At 33.3% G+C, this 17,842-nt stretch overlaps 2 protein-coding genes across 11 annotated transcripts in view; one reads left to right on the top strand and one right to left on the bottom strand.

Moving 5' to 3' along the window:
* PHC3 (polyhomeotic homolog 3) overlaps positions 1-17,842 on the top strand; it is an 80,873-nt gene that overhangs the window by 54,942 nt on the left and 8,089 nt on the right. For 3 of the 10 annotated variants that reach the window (XM_039865006.1, XM_039865008.1, XM_039865007.1), the window contains exon 16: positions 4,981-14,552. In XM_039865006.1, the coding sequence (XP_039720940.1) occupies positions 4,981-5,135 (155 nt within the window). In that variant the 3' untranslated portion in view covers positions 5,136-14,552. Of the gene's footprint in view, positions 1-89; positions 3,444-4,980; positions 14,553-14,938; position 17,842 lie in introns of those variants that run through there. The other 7 variants (XR_005653320.1, XR_005653316.1, XM_039865009.1 and 4 more) reach the window with 5 other exon arrangements.
* GPR160 (G protein-coupled receptor 160) lies at positions 13,388-15,964 on the bottom strand. Its single transcript, XM_039865014.1, has one exon. It carries the CDS (start codon positions 15,930-15,932, stop codon positions 14,916-14,918), a length of 1,017 nt encoding a protein of 338 aa, XP_039720948.1. The 5' UTR covers positions 15,933-15,964; the 3' UTR covers positions 13,388-14,915.

Here is a 17,842-nt window from a genome sequence, read left to right as displayed (position 1 = left end):
AGGTCTAGAGAAGTACTTATGTATATGTATTAAATTAAATGGCATTTGCTATTGAAATGTGATCTCTTTCCTCTTGCTTATTCCCTCAGCACAACTGGGTATTTTTTCATACCCCCCAAGTCGATAAAAACTGACTAGTCCTGCTTCTGCTGTGACACCTCAGCCGGTGAAGATATTAAAGGTGCTCTCTTCTCTTCAGTCTGATTTCTCTCGAGAGGTCAGTAGAGAGATTGAGTCAGACACTTCTTCCCTTCTGCTCTTCTATTTTTCTATTCTGTTTCCTCATTTCCTAATTTAACCTTTTAAAAAAGAAATAAGAGAGACTATAATTTTTTACATTTTTGAAAACTAATCAAGACCTTTTAGAATATGATAAATTTTGGGTTTCTTTTTGAAAAAACTCAGGCTGCTTCTTTGAAAAGAAGCTGCATTCTTTGACTCTTTGCAATAAGTAGACATCAAGAATACTTCTGAAATTTGCTTTTTTAAAGTAGACAACTAACATTCAGTTATGATATTCTTTTCCAATATTGAGGGTAACTTTCTTATTTATGTTTTCTGCTCTCTCATTTTGGTATTCTTCCCATCAGCTTAGTCTTTATGTTCATTATCTTTTTTCTTTAATGCAACAATAAGCTTTTATATCCACTTTCTCCAAGGGGTTGGCTATGAAAGACAGCTGTACCTTTTGCTCATGATGAGACTCACACTGGTTATATATGTTAAGATAATATATTTTTTTAAATCAGCAAATCTTATTCACTTTGGCCTTATGAATATGGAAAACAAGATTTGAAAATGTTCCACTTTGGTTTTATTGTAAATCATACCATTTCTCTTGAAACAAGCTTTCCAGAAAAATAATCCCCTTTGAACTTGTCTACAGACTTATTAAAATTAATCCAGCTATTTTTGCTAATTAATCTTTCTGTGAAGGTGACCACTATCTCAGAATCAAACTTGCAGCTAATGAGCTGTGTGAGCGAATAAAGTATATTCCGAAGTATTACTGCTTTAAAAAAAAATCTGTCAGCCGTTTCACTTTACATACAGAATTCTATGAGATTTTATTAAATTTGTTTTTCAGTAGCTTGTTTTAGAAATGCTAAATAAGTTTGTTGTTTTAGAAAAACAAGATATGGTCACTTTCAAAGAAAGAAGAAATTATTTAAAGAGGGATACATTTTTCATGGGAAGATTTTTAAGCACGTACCTAAAAAAACTTAGGTGTGAGTTAAGTGCTCACCATATGGGTTTAGAATCTGCTTTAAAACTGATGTATTAGAGGATGGCGAGTCTTTACTATGTTTGTGGCTTTAATATTTAATGAAATAAATTTTAGATTTTAGACCAATATAGATGTCTTCAGAATTAACCCTGGAATCTATACTGATCCCCTGAACTAGACTTTGATTCTATCATCTTTAGTAGTCTTAGTCTTGCAAGTGAACATGAGCTCTTTGTCAGCCAGATTTCTCATTTGGGGGAAAATATTTCTTTTACTTTGGGGAGGAGGGTTGGTTCATACCTTGAGGAAAGTGGTGAAATAATTAACAAGTAATAGATGGTGCTGAGTCTTCTGTCACTTCATATGATTTTTTTTACAGCTAATTTTCTAATTTTCCCAAGCTACCATTTGCTATGAGGCTACTCATGGCTGGCTACTTTTAATAGAATAAAGACTAGCTAGCTCCTTTGTCTTGTTCTTGCTTTGAGTTAAAAAAAAAAAAACCATTATTGCTTATAACTTGAAATGCTTGTCTTCTTGAGTTCATCAGGACAATTATGTTGCCAGTTGTTTAGAGAACATTACATGTCATTAAAAGGAGACTGCTTTATAATTAAGAATTGCTTAGGACTGTTTGCTTAATATAACTCTGCTTTTCTTTGATTAAACGGGAGTATTTCCAAACTGCTTTGATAGGCTAAATAATAAGCTTATTTGTGTGATCATTATTTATCTTCTTAAAGTTTTTTCGGAATAATTCCTGTAGCTTAAGGTAAATCTCCTATCAGAATATGCCTTTATCTTCATTTCTCTATGTTCCTCTGGCCTTTTGAGCCTCTCAGCTCATTCGGGGCTTTTTTATCCCCCAAGTAGTCTTACTGCCACGTTTTTTTTTCAGAGAACGAACAAGTTTGTAAATTTTATAATCTCTTGTATTTTGTTTCTTTCCAGTTGAGGATAGGCTTCACTCTTTCATCAGGGCACCTATTACTCCTAGAATTTTCTCTTCTCTTTGTGTAATGCCATCTTGTGAATTATCCTGGTGAGGCCATAATAGAGCTAGTATGCAGTACACCCCAATCTCAGAGCTGTTACCAGAGTGCAAAATTATTTTCTTCTAAACTTTCGTGCATTAAAAAGTTCTCTATAAAAACGATTCTTTTTATTTTCAGTTAATTGCAGTTTTCTTCTTTAACTCTTCCTTGATAGTGTACTGCCTTTTGCAAAGATCAGTTTATTCTGTATTTATTGATCTGTGAATCTGCAGATTTGGTTTCTCTGTAGGCTTATAAAATAGTAATCATCTAGAAACATGACTCTTTACTAATTTTCATACTAGTAGTGGGACTTGATTATTCTGTAGTATTGAGTGGCAGGTGATATCTTTTCACCAACCTTACTGAGGTCATTTTTTGTGTGAGGTGGGTTCGTTTGGGGTTTAGCTGGAAAAGTGACTGGATGCTTGCCAAATTCAGCTGGGACCCATGTTCATGCGCAGAGGTCCATGCCCATCCTGATGGCTGCTTCTGGTGATGTAAAGCCAGCTAAGCTGACTGGTTGCTGCACTTGAGATGTATGTTTTGTACATATCCCTAGGATGCCAGAAACCATGGAACTTTAGCACAGTATATCTTGAATGTCTAAATTTTTATAAAATTCTATTTTCCCTAATGATTTTCTGGGGCTGTATTTGCTTTTTCTTTTTTAAGTTACTTTATTTTTTCATTTCTATACTAACATATAGTATAACCACCTTTTTTTTGTGGTTGGCTTAAGCAAGTTGTGATCTAAAATTTTGAAGCTAATGCATTCATTTTGATCATGCTGCTTCCCCACTTTTCATTCTTTATTATTTTGCTAAATTTACTGCCCACCTACAAGAAAACATTTGAAGAGGGATCTCATAATGCAGAGGAAAAGGAGGAACATGCTATATATTTTCCTCATGGAGAACTCCTTGTTTCTATTCCCAAATGTAGCTCTTATGGTCCTCATTACTTCTCATTGCTCCTATTTTTTGAATCTAAGTAAGCCCTACCCTATCTTTCTCTCTCTTCTTTTCTTTCCTGTGTTCTTGTGAGTACGACTGAAGAGAGAAGAACATTAGTTCTTTCATATAAAGTGGATGAACTCACAACTAGATGCAAGATTAGTCAGTTTTGTCTGCCCAGTTTTGAGAGCTACCTCTGGGAAAAGAAAAGGGGCTTTTTCTATGGTGAGTAATCACATTTTAACTATATAGTTTCTTTTTATGGTAAATGGATAAAACCATAACAATTTTGCATAGGATATTTTTGAAATGTCAGTTTTTAAAAGTCTGATAAATTATTAAAATAGAGAAATTGATAAGCTGGCTGCTATATAGAAAACAGGAAATATACAGCCAACGGAGAAGATGGCAAATAACCAAAAGATGGAAACAGCTGAATACAGAAAAAAGTTTATATTACTCTTACAGATAATTTCTCTCTAGCAGATTTTATTTTTTGTTCCTTGTTTATTCACTCATTGTCCTTCACTTATCCAAAAAATATACATATCTAGCACCTACAATGCCTTGTGCTTGGTGCTGGGGTTATAGGTATAACATTATCTTATGTAAAACAAGAGAGTAATACATTTGCAGTAGAAAGATGATCATTCCAGCAAAGTTGTGGTATCCAAATGTTTAATGTAACCATTTCCATTTTTTATTATGTTTTTGTATTTTCCCTTGGAATGTCGATTTGAATAGACTTTAAGCTATACTTATTCTTAAATTCATTTTTATAATTTTACTGTCTAAGCAAGTTTCTACATTTTCGCATTCTCTCCTCTCTTGGTTCCTTAATTTATTACCTTCCTGCTGGTTTATTTATCCTTAGTGGGAATTTTATTCAGTAACCTGGTTGTACAAAATTTGGTAGATTATAAAAACATTTGAGGTTCAGCTGCATGCTAGCATTATTTTTGTTACCAGCTAAAGTACCTGCTTTATACTGAGAGCTGAAATATTGGTTATTTGGCAAGATTAGCCAGCAAGCTTATAATTTCAGTGAGAATTTATATTTTCTTATTGAAAGTGGAGATGAGTCCAGTGATATTAAGATTCGAAGTTAAAATTACAAGTCAAGCAGTATATTTCAGCAGCATTGCAATAGAGTGATACTATAATTTTGATAGATTGGTTCGGTCCTGAGTGAACAATAAAAATGTTTTAGATATGCTTGGCAATCAAAGGTTGTAAATTAGAATAAGGTACAAATGAAAATGAAAATGATACTCTGGTACATAACAAAATATTTCTAAATTGTTATTTAAATGGTAGAATGTTATGTTTTATTCTCTGTTCCTACATGTGAAGGATATATTATAGAATGATAAGTTCATGAGGTATAATAGTTAATCCAAACTTGTTATATATGTGACATTCTTCGAGGTAACACCATCATCCTTTTGTGAAGGTATGGTATTTCTAGATTGATTAATCTGTACATTTTACCTTTCTCTTACTAATTATTTCTTTAATATTATTTTTAGAACAAGAATTCCAAGTAAATTGCTTTACCTGGATTTTGTATTTGTTCTTATTTTCAGAATGCCAAAATATATTCTCTTCTTTAGGAGTGAACTCAAGACTACCATAAATAAATTTCATTTGTTTCTCAGGCCTGTATTTCAGATACTCAGACCCAGTGAGAGCATAACTTTGACTGTTAGGAATAACATCTAATTGTTGTATATAATTTTAACTTCCTCTGGTCATGCTGCAGGCTGCCAGGATATCGCAGATGAGTTCAGAGCACAAGAGATTGATGGACAAGCCCTTCTCTTGCTAAAAGAAGACCATCTTATGAGTGCAATGAATATCAAGCTAGGCCCGGCCCTAAAGATCTGTGCACGCATCAACTCTTTGAAGGAATCTTAACAGGATCATGAGGCTTTGAGATAACAGCAGTGTAACTCTTCTTAAACAAACTTGTAAGGTAAAGGCTCAGGTTGGCCTACAATATTATCACTTATTGTGGTGGATAGCCAAGCACATTGGGATCTCTGCATCAAAAGTTGACATTTCTTCTACAGATATTATAATTCATCATACATTTTCATAATTAGCCAACATTGGTGAAATTAATTTTACAGGTTACATGTAACATTGAAAGACTTGTTATAGAGGGCCATGATATTTTTCAAAGAAACGTGTTATACTAGATAATTTTTAAATGTAATGTTTATCATTAATATAAAGAATCCTTTTAAAAGTAATTTAACGATTTACATTTCTCCTCTTTTGATTGTTTTCTTATACAGTTTTCTACCCTATAAGTTTTCTATAGGTTGTCATGAGAGATAATTTAGGAATAATTTAGGAGTCCAGTGACTGGAATTGTTTGCAATGAGTTATCAGTATGCATTTAAAAAACATGTCTGTTAGAAAGTTGCTTTGTCTATAAAAAGGATTGCATTCTAGCATGAATAATACTGATCTGGAATGAAGAAGAGTTCGTTTCTATTCCAAACTTGACCAGGAATTTGATGTGGCTGAGAAAGTTTCACTCTTAGTTTTTGTATATTCAGAGCAGTGGTTCTCATAGATCAGTTTTGCTACCCAGGGGGCATTTGGCAATACCTAGGAATGTTTTGATTGTCATAGCTTGGGGGGGAGAGAGGGAGGGTTGCTACTGGTATCTAACATAGGAGACGGGGATATTGCTAAATATCCTACAATGCACAGGACAGCCCTCCACAACAGAGAATTATCCAGTCCAAAATGTTAGTAGTGGCAAGGTTGAGAAACACTGATGTAGGAGTGATAATTGTTTCTCTTTTTCATCCAAAGGAATATTTTTAAAAGATGAAACATGATAAGGAACACATTATACAATGGAAGTATTCCAGATAGGTAGCATTCAGTGTTCTGCTAAAGTATTTTTCCCAGTTTATGCATACGAGAAGAAGGGGATAAAAATTCATTAAATTGGCCTGTAAAATAAGGACTGGCATACAAATAATTTGACTCTGAGGTACTGATTCATATTGTCTTTCATATCTCTGTTCTCATCTGTACTGATGAAGGCATAAAATCCCTTATGAACCATTGTACAGCCTTTTGGCAAGGCAATAGTTTGTAGCAGGTATGTGTTTGGTCTTCACATATTTTCTGATGTTGAACATGCTGGGTCTAGCTAGAATACATATTCCTTTTTTCTTTACTACACCCTTGCATGCTTCCTACAAAGCACTTACCAAGTGTTATCTCTTGAATAATCAGATCTAATTTTGTATGTACATGTTTTAGGGGGAAAAAATTTAAAACAGAACCTGTCACTGAAGTTAGTGTTCTATTAGATTTATGACACTAAAACAAAATTGCTGTGGGAGCCCTGAGGGCTTTATAGTCCTGGACATCAAAAATGTGTTTCAGTCTTTTTTTCTCTTATCTTTACTATACAATGGAAATGTTTTAGTAACTGGAAGAACACACATATTTAGCAGAAATTCAGTGAGTGAGGAAGAGTCCAAGGGTTTCAGTCATTGTCACTGCTCTTTTCAAAGATTGTGTTGAGCTAGTAGAAGACTAAAGATGTCATTAAAGACATCACAGATATTTATCTTTTGGCTTTGTGTACATTAGAGAATGTTGATTATTTTTATACAAAAATACGGCGGGTAATTTTTTTAATCTTTAGATGCCTCTTGTTTGAATGTATGCTTTGTGGGATTCTTTTGTGTAGTCATGTTTTAAAAAAAAATGTTTACTGATAGTTACGTGTAGGATTAGAATGTGTAATATAGTGTAAGGCTCACGTTCCAGACCTACAATAGCTTATAGTCTATGTTACATATTTCTTTATATCACATTTTAAATTATTGGATTAAAGTTTCAAGGAAAGGTAGGTACTCTGTAGTCAGTTTTCATTGTGACAGTTGTCACACGATTGACTTTTCCCCTGATCTTGCAATTTCAGAACACTAGTATAGGCTAAGCATTAATAGGAGATGGCCCACTGTATGAGGGGCGGGGCACAAAAGGAAACCTACCCTGGAGTTAAAACTTTATTGTAGATAATAAACGAGTAATATAAAACTGATCATTTGGAAATAGATTTCCCCTTGCAATAATGATTACCTCCCATAACTATATTATCTATAACCTTTAAGGTATTAACTTTGAACTGTGTTATAGGTTCTCCCTTTATTTACTCCCTTTTCTAATAGCAGTGATTATATACTTACTAAAAGCCCCTGTGCCTAGCACTGTGTTAAGTATCCAAGAAAGCTTACAAGAGGGGTTTCCATTTGAGAGCACCTTATAATCTTAAATCTTATAATAATCTTAAGACTAGTTCAGATCTTCTCTTGTCTCCACTCAAAACATACCGGAAAATATACTCGCTTTTTTCAAGTGAGTTGTTTTATTTAGAAATGGCTCATTTGCTTTTAACTGGTAGTTCTCACCATTGATTCAGCTCTCTTTCTGTAGACAATTAACCCATCTTAATTTCAAAGCTTCTGTTATATATAAAGGATATAGACGATAACATTGGGTGTCCACCTCTCTCCTGAGCTTTAAACAGTTTTAGTGTGATATAGGTGGGGAGAAAGCTATTATTTTCATTTTCCTTCATTTCACTATTTGTTTTAGGGTTTTGATTCAGAGGGAATGACAAGCAGAAAGGGGATATGGGAAGTTCTTCTTGCTTTTGCTACCTAAGTTTGCATTTTCTGACTTCTTTAAACTGATATGCACTCTTTTCCTATTGAGAGAAAAAAACCCTACAAGTTTGAAATTTTATTTCCTTTAAGTCATGTGTTCCTAAGAAAGTAAACCAACAGCTGGTTTGTAAAAATTACTTTTTACGTGACATGGATTTTCATCAAGCCTTGTGTAGGGATGTATGTGTCTGACACAGCTGTGCAGCTTGTATAAATTAGTATAGTATGAGACAGACTTCTCTCCCCAAACCTGTCACTTTTTAAGTGGCATTTAACAATTTCCATGATGGTACTTTTAATTTGCTGTGGCATCCTCTAACCAGACATTTTTTTAGTCCCAGTTTAAGGGCTGTCACCTAGAAGTAGAGAAGGTGGAATGAGAGGGAGGAAATGTTAGTGAAGAGACTTGAACGGAGAGAGGTAGGCAAGAGACTTGCCACTTGTTTACCCCGCTTCAACACTGAACAAATTTCTGCACTTTCGAAGTTACTGTTCATGTTTTACCTAGTTTTAAATAGAAATGATTTTTCTTAAGTAGCCCACTTCCTATTTTTGTTTCCTGGTGTGTTGAAACACTTAGAACTGTATGGAATAAGTATAGTGCTCATTCCTTTGAGTAATCTTCATATATCCAGTGTGAAATTATAGTCAGACACTTATTCAAATACCAGTATTAGACTGAAATCTGTTACAGCGCCCCATATCACTGACTTGTTCAATTAAATGTTATAAAGTCCTATTATTTGTATTTGCAGGGTTTTGGTACCACCATGGCATAAGTATGGTCGGGAGGCAATACATACATTATTTAGTCTTAGATTGTATTTACGTGTGTATAAACAATTTTGGAGAGAATAAACTATTAGAGATGTATGTGAATGATGCTGTCCTCACAACCATATCGAGCAGATGAAATCCTGACTAGATACTTCAGACATTTTAAAGATCTATTTTCAGCCAGCCTGGTTGTAACAGCCTGGTTATATTTTGTGGTTGAAGACCCCTTATCCTTGGTGATTAGCAGGAGCACACCCTGTATATATGCGGCTGGCACTGAGAATTACCTAATAGCATGGAAGGGCCTTAACTAAATCCTTACCTCCCCTAAAGGCTCTGGTCCCAAGAAAACTCCAGGTGAAGACTTTCTTCTTCAAGAGAACTTTGCCTGAAAATGCACAGAAGATTTTGTAATAGGGTTAATTTTAGGGAGGTAACTGGGGCAGGGCTTTCTAAAACCTAACAGTCATGTTTTAATGAAACCTTTGGGCAGTGGAAACTGGCCCATCTATGCACAGTGTTTGCTCAGTCTTTCCTGTGCACCATATATGTAGCTAGCTAGGCCTTGAGGAAGGTTTTCCAGCGGGTAGGATAGAGAAGCAGAGGAGACAAACAGGAGGAAAAGCATTCCGAACCCAAGAGGACAGTACAGTTAACTGAGTGAGGTTGTGTGTTATGGATATGGCCTTCAGTAGTTCAAAATAATAAGTTGTAATGGTTGGATCACAGTTATAGCAATAACAAGTTATAGTTTTTATTATGTCAGGATTTACCTGTAATCAAACTCATTCTTTTACTCTCTTTATCAACTGATAGATGAGTTAGTGATTTTTGACTTCTGAAAAAGTGACATTATAATTGGGGAATATCTGTCAGAAACTCAGTGGTTAATCATTATGACTGAGTTATCAGAATTATAGAGAGTCTCTACTTTCAGATACCACAGTTGAATCAACCTTGGAGATTTTTATAAAGAAAAGCATTTTTAAGAGCATATTTTATTTGCTAGGTCGTATGTCAGTCTAAGAATTGGATGACTAAGAGCTATAGGTTTATCTTCATTAACGTGATTTCACTAAACACAAGTGTACCTCTGTTTCTTTGCTATATATACAGTAGTGTGGATCATGACGTAAACTGTTTAATCCACATTCATCAACATATCTAGAATGTTTGATTTCATCTGAAAGATTGTGATTCAATTTAGATAAGCACAAATACAGTATTAGGAAAAGTAAATATGCAGTCTTACTAAAATTTAATTACAACCTATTAAAAGCTGTACATCTTTAAAAGGATTCTTTGGGAAGATATTTTTCTTTTGCTAGAAGTCAGAAAATGTATCACTATAATTTCCTTCAGAGCAGCAACACAAACCATTTCTTGACTAAAACATGTTAAAAATTATATTACCTTCTTTGGAAAGTTTCCTAAATTTTAAAGAATTCTAAAGTTTTACATATTATTTTCAGAGCTTAATCTATTTTAAAATAATACTATGAGAAAGCTTTTTTTGAAAGTTGTAAAATACTAATACAAATATAATTATCATCATCATATTCCAGAGAAAAACATTTGGCTTTTCCTAACTTTCACCTTAGTACACATAATTAAAAGGGTGTGACCCCTCCTTTTCAGGTCTGACGCCCAGCTTCCCAAATGAAAGTTCTCCCTTTCTTCTCTAACACATGAACACACGCCTTTTAAGCACCATGTTTACAGAAGCTTTTGGGAAATGTTTTCCATGAATGTTTCATTTTCCCTTTTTCTTTTTTTAAAGTTTATGAACATTTTATTTAAAGATGACAATTATACTCTGTTAAAGAGGTACACTAGAAAACTATTTTTTTCTACCATCTTTGAAAAGTATAGTTATGCTCAGTGATACTGCTGGCATAAATATGAATCTATAGAAAGAAAACTTGTGCAGAGGTTTTAAAATATATTGTTTAAAAGAGGTATAGTAATGAATGAGTTTTAATTTGTAAAAAAGAAACCGATATAAATTTAAACCAGTTATGCTAAGATGGCATAGTTTCAAATTTGAGAGTACTACAGTAAGTCCTTTAGACCTCCTATTTAAATCGACTCCAGTAATCTGCTTAAGGATTAATAGTAGCCATCAATATTGGCTTAAAAGTTATAGTTTAGGGAACATTATCAGTATTAAATCTGTGCTTTTTTGGAGCTTAATTTGAAGGAGATGAAGAAGTTGGTGTTTCTGAGGGTTGTGGTGAAATATACATCAACCTATTTTAGAAAGAACTTTTCATTGTCAGCCTTGCTTCAAGCAAACCAGAAGCATCCAGTGTTTAAAACCTTTTGTTTAGAATGCTTTGTTAAGTCATAATTCTTTTTGTTTTAGTACTAAATAGTCTACTCCAATAGTAAATAACAGATGAATATAATCATTAAATTAATATGACAAATAATTGGGGTTTCATATCCAGTTGGTGAATTAGCTGTGTGCGATACTCTACGCAGTTAATTCTTAACCTGTTTCCTCTTCTGAATATACAGTATGGAGCCTATACTATTCAAAATGTTGATTTTGGTTTAAATCATCTCGGAGGTACCTCCCAGATCTAAAAGTATGATCCTAGGCCACATAATGGGGTGTTTTTAAGTTGTTTATACTTATCATTCCTTTTTTTTAATAGTTCATTTCATATTTCAGAGCTTTTGCTAAAAGATACTAATTTTTAAGCATCATTTCCTAGGTCATCAACAGTCTTTGTTCACCTAAGGAATAAGGTAGAAAATTCATATGGACAAGCAAATGAGGACATTTTATTAAATGCTTCTTGCTAGTTAACCACTGGATATATGAACATATATGAGCACTATTATTTATGCATTTATCCATTCATTTAGCAAACCATTTGACCACTTACTATGTGCCGTGTGGTGTACGTGACTTAAGGAACTAGTAATAAGTAAACAAAACCTTCCCAAACAAAATTTTGATTGTAATTTAAACAAATAATGGACATAATTATCATTACTTAATGTACTGAATGTAAAGTTGGAACTGATAGGGAATTTTTTTATGCATTGGGGGAAGGATTAGGCTAGATGACATCTAGGGATCTGAGTGAATCACATCAATTCATATAACATTTCATATATAAACATCAATCAACCTGATTATGTTACAAAATTAAGGGTACCTAACTGACATTAAGGATTTACATTTTGAGACTGTTGGGACAGCCCATATTTCTAAGAATTATTTTGACACTTGAACCTATTCCGGAGGTGTTGCTACATAAGGTGTGTGACAGAACAATATTAAGAAGCTGGTACTGACTTATAATATGTTTTTAACTACAAAAGCTTTATACCCAGTGTTGACAGTGAAGTAATTTTCTAAAACTGAAAAATCTCAAAGGAGATTGCTGAACAGGTTATTTCTTATTTTGTTTTGTTTTTTGTTTTTAAAGCAAGAAAGATTATATAAAATATAGTTATTACAAATATCTACTTTTTAGAAAGCACACGTGTTACATGGTAAAAGGAGGGTTTTCTTTAAAATGCAGGAGTGGTAAACAAAATAGTTCCATGTTTAAATTGATAAGTACTTGGGAAATAAACATTGAATGAGGTCGATTATTAACTAGGCAGAGATTCCTTACCACTTGAGGGTTCTGTGAATTACATTGTAATTCCTATTGACACAGCTTTATATATTAACATTGCTTATACTAACATTCTCTATAACGATAAAAAATGGAAATAACTAATATTAAAAAGACCTTGTATGCATCAGTTTTTTAAACCAGGAAAATGTCTACCTACATGTAAGATTAGAATCTAGAACAAACTGAAAATAGGAACACTAACATCCAAGTAACCAAGCTAGTTTGGGTTTAAAAGTTTTTCTTTGGCACTGGTTAAAATTTACTTTCAAAATGTTTTACTTTACTCAATTTTTCATGTATTTTATGTTGTTAAAATATATATTGCATATACTTTTTGTATATGTATTCTTAAAATTTAGAAAGTCAATGGAGTGTGCCAAGATGGTATAATTTTAGATGTCTAATTTAAAAGATGTTTAACCAGCTTCCCAGTCATGTCATTTCAAAAGCTTGATAGGTTCTAAAAACTATCCTCAGAGTAAGGAGTGAGCTTGTGAAGGTCTGTGTTGTAGATGGCAATGTGCAGGATGGGTACAAGACACTGGTGGCAGACGTTTCAGGTTTCTTTTTTGAATTAGTGCTTTTTGTCTTTTTGCTTGTTAAAATTTTGTTGTTGGTTTAACAAAGGCAAACTGTTGTGATAAATTTTTTTTTTTAATATTAAGTATTGATGCTTTAAGCACATGTTAACTGATTTTTTTAAAATTCCTCCTTTTGGTTCCTCCCATTGTTTTAAAAAAGACTTTCAGTTTATCCATCCTGAATGAACAAAGCATCACCAAGGAGAAACGAAAACATTTTTTTTTCTTTACAGAAAACAAATGTTAAGATTATATATAGTTGTATTCTTTACATTGGATATTGTATTAGAGTCCTCCTTACAGGAAATTAGTTTTAGCTCTTTTAGCATTAGCATTCCTATATTGGTGTCTATAGCTACAGTTTTAAAATGTATAATCTAAAAATGAAGTTAATTTTGCATTATAAGAGCACACCATGATCTATGTAAAAAGATTGTCCATTTGGTGTATTTTTTTAAAAAAGAAAAGGCACTTTCATATTAACAAGTAGCATGTGTATGAATTTTAGATTTTCCTATTTGTTGTGTCTGTATTCAGTGAAGTAAAATTAAGCATTCAAATGTTTGTTGATGGCAACATTAACTGTTAAATTAAAGCACCTTATATTCTGCTGCTTAAACTTGCTTGTAATTGCACCTTTGTTACCTGCACATTTTCACATAGAATATTGTTATAACATTGCTTCATGTGGGTCTGGATGGAAGGTTAGTGGGCCTACAGGATCATTTATTTATACTGTTTATAATTCAATAATATATTGTAGACCAGCTGTTAAGTTCATTTCTTTACAAATAAAAGCCTCTTCCATTTGGCTGGTCTATTGAATAATTTCTTTTTTTCTTTAAGCTTATGAGGCACGGGGAATACAGTTCTAAGTAAACAAACAAAAAGCTTAATGAGGGGTTTGAAAAAGTTATAACTTTTCCTGATTTAAAATCTGCAGAGTATAAATCTTTACTAATTAAGTGCAATATATTTTTAGATAATGATCCCATGTTATTCAATTAGAAAGCAATACATTTAGAGGAAAAGTAACAGAGTAGAGAGAACAAGGTTTAGATACTGCAAAATTAGACAGTGTCTATGTAGTTTAATGCATAAAGTGACTGGTATTTTGCCATTTGGACTGCTTTATTCCAGTAGTTCTCAGCCGGGGGCAATTTCACCTACCAGGGGAGATTTGGCAATGTCTGAAGACATTTTGGTTGTCATGACAGGAGAAGGAAATGCCACCAGCATTCTGCTAAATATCCCACGGACAGCCTCCCAAAATAGTTATCCAACCCAAAATGTCAGTAGTTCTGAGGATAAGAAACCCTACTTTACTTTTACAGTGTGATACATTGTCAATGTAATTATAATTTGACATGCAAGTGACATATAACTTAACTGAAAATGAATCTGGTATGTCATAGAAAGAGACCTAGTCACCACTCTCAATTCTGTGAAGTAAGCAACTGAAATTTTGCAGAAATATTTGCATTAAAAACATTTTTTTGTAAATTAGCTAGGTTTAAATTGAGCTAACTTTCTTCTTATATTAAAGAATATTCATACCATATCATTTTAAGAAAACGATCTTGAATTTCTTGCTTTGAATTTAATAAAAATGTTTAAGTTTGTATCATAGTTGGCAGTCAACCTCAGATTTACATAACAGTTTGCATCCAATAATTTTTTGGGTAACACGAACATCAGTATGGTCAAATGTCAACTCGTTTATTTCACTTTTGTATTAAATTAATATTTGTAACATGCAGTTTTTCTGAAGAGGTATAAACATTTTTCTTGGAATTATTTTGTTTAAAAAAAAAAAAAAAACCTAAATAATATCGTACCCCCAAGAGACACATTCTGAAGATTACTAGGGGGAGGAGGCTGCTTTGGTTCAGTTCATTCTTTATAGGTCCTGAGTCATCATTCTTTCCTGTTTGTAAAATGATGATTCTTATTGTAGCTGTAAGTTTTAACTATTTTTACCATGGCAACATATTAACAGATTATTATTGATATAGGCTTTTCAATTTGCTCAAGATTATGAATTGCAAGTGGAATGAAGCAGCATTTCCAGTTGACAAATGGATCCACAGGTAATGCGATGTCTCTTAAATTAAGCTTGTGACAATTAAACCAATAAACTGTAGCAATGAGAAAACTATTGACAAAGTACAACCACGGAATGTTCATCTCAATATATCCTGGAATCTCTACTTTAAGTATAAGGATAATTACTTGAAACAATACAAATGGTAGCCAAGTACCGAGAAAGCAGATAATGAGCTTGGGCAAGAGTGTTTTTTTAGAGTTCACAGTATAACTAGAGTGGGATGAAAAGGGGAAATATAAGATAGTCTCATTCATATAGGAAGTAATCCTAATAGCTTGTACCAAGGTGATAACTTCTGACCAAGAGGTTATAAAAGCCATAAATAAAATCATCACCATGGAAAATGACAGCCAGTAACTTTGAATGCTGATATAGAAAGGACACTGATAAGAATTAACATTCTGTGCATTCAGGTTTTGGGAGATAGACGGATCTCCCAAAACATAAACAAAGACTGAAATCCAAATTAAAATCACTGTAAAGAAATAAAATAATTTTTTACACTTAAATGCAAGCTTGGTGGTTTTAGAGAAATTCAGGTAATAATCGATATAAGCTATCAGGAAAACTGGATAATGCAAAAAGCCATAAGTAAAAGAAATAATTTGAGTAAACAGGCAGATGTGATATTTAGTAAACCTAATGCCTAAAAGTACAAAATCTCTGAAGTAGCATATAATGGAAATGTTGACCAAAAGTAAAAGATCAATGAATGCTAGCGAAATACAAAAATATTCCATAAAATTTTGATATGTGCTTTTTCTTTTCATTCCTAATGTGAGGATATTTAATAATATTTTTCCAAATATAATTAAGAATAGGAGACAGTTACCATCTAAGGGCTGATTTGTTTGATGTAACTGGTACTGAAAAGAGCAGTTCTCTGAAGAAAGAGCAGTCATATTTTTAGTTAAATTTCAGAAGGCTTGCTGAAGTACATACAATAAAACACTGCTTCGCTTATTTTCCATCCCTGCGAAGAAAAGTAAAAAGAAAACCATGATGTTATCTTGATGCTATCTCTATTTAAAACTTCACAGTGCAAGCACCTGTATTCCCAGAAAGTCTAATTTAATCCAGTCATCTCCCTAAATAAATATGTAAATAGGAATTTATATTTCTCATAATACTTAGAGATTACAGAATATGAGGAAGAATTAATGTGTATACTTTGATCATTTTTTGAGACCCAGAATGTCCAGAACTCTCAGACCTATAACCATAATGTTACATGTAAATTATTAAACTTGTAATAAGTACAGGTTTTAATGACCTGTAAAAAGATAAAATACTTTTATTTACTGGAGCCAAAACACAGGCTTAAAATAGCAGCCTGATGGTAACACCCAGAACAGTCACTGATAGCTGTTAACGCAGTCCCACTCTGACTCTAGACAATGTTACCTCACCCCCGCTTTTTGTCTCTTTGTGAATTTTAGAAATAATGCTTATGGGGCCCTCTAGCAATTTTCAAAACTTTTTAGCTGCAGGACCATCATTCAGATTAAATCTCTGAAGCTCAAAGACATAAAACAGATAGCTGAAAATAATGGGAACACTGGTAAAGGAAAGGAAGATAAAGATTTATCTCCTGGGCATGATCTTTCAGGTATGGCACCTGGAGAGAAGAGACAATACAGAGAAGGAATAGGGACTGAGTATGGATACCTGAGAACATTAAGAAGTGCTGGGTAAAGGCAAAGGAATGGGAGTTGAAGCCTGCGTGATAAATGCATTCGGAAGCAGGAAAAAGAAGGTGATGAAAGGTCAGAGAGGAAGAAATGAGGAAAGGATAGAATAAAAGGAAGGAAATTTGAGAAATTTATCCTAAAAAAGAAATCCAAGTTGACCCAAAATTGTTCAACCACAAGTGTTTATAAAATAAAACAAAGCAATATAAACAGTAACAAACTCCTCCACAAATGCCAACTGGAAATGAGTTAAAAATGATACATGGTACATCCTTATGATAAACTATTATGCCATTAAAAGTGTTTCTTGACTTAGAGGAAGACTTATTTTTCACTCCACCTTTTCTATACTTGTTAAATGTTAAACCCTGTGAATTTGTTGCATGTTAAAAAAATATAAATTTCCACAATGTTTAGTTAAGTGAACTGTAGGTTACAAAATTATGCAGGAACATGTCATCTAATTTTTGAGACATACATGTATATAAAAAACTAAAAAGGTATACACATTGACTTAATATGGTACTATTATACTTCTGAGTCTTTCTTAATTTCTCAAACTTTAAGGAAAAAATACGGGAATATCAAGTCTGAAAAGTGAAAAAACTGAATTTGACTAAAAGCACATAACCAATGATTAAATAATTTCAAGAAAATAATGAAAATACTGTCTGAGAATAAAAAAAGAAATCAGTGTGGGAGAGGGCTATCAGTCCTGTTGACAGACTGAATCCTAACTTGACTAAGTCTTTCTCCTAGCTGAGAAGAGAGTTGAACTTTCGGTGTTTGTCTTTTCATTCTCCAATTTTAGCAAGAATCCTGCTAAGTCAGGTTAGCCAGAACCTCTCATCTTCAATATCTGACCTCCCCTGGTAGCAGATTCCTCATCCCTTGCCCCTAGGCGACATGTGATCACCCTGGCCTGCCTTCAGCAAGAATCCATCTTACCCCTGGCATTTCCTTAGTGATATTCCATCCACTCACCCCCTCCCTACTCCTTTCCTATGAGTTCCCACTTGTATCTGGAATCAAGCCCAATCTCTTTCCATCACTGCTAAACCATACTGTCGTGGTCCCTACACCTTTGCAGTGGTCCTGAATAAAGTCTGTCTTAACATTCT

Source organism: Pteropus medius, unplaced genomic scaffold, assembly GCF_902729225.1.
Source record: "Pteropus medius unplaced genomic scaffold, Ma_sr-lr_union100, whole genome shotgun sequence".
NCBI lineage: Eukaryota > Metazoa > Chordata > Mammalia > Chiroptera > Pteropodidae > Pteropus > Pteropus medius.
The sequence above is the reverse complement of the archived record's forward strand: the minus strand, read 5'-3'. Positions and strand labels throughout refer to the sequence as shown.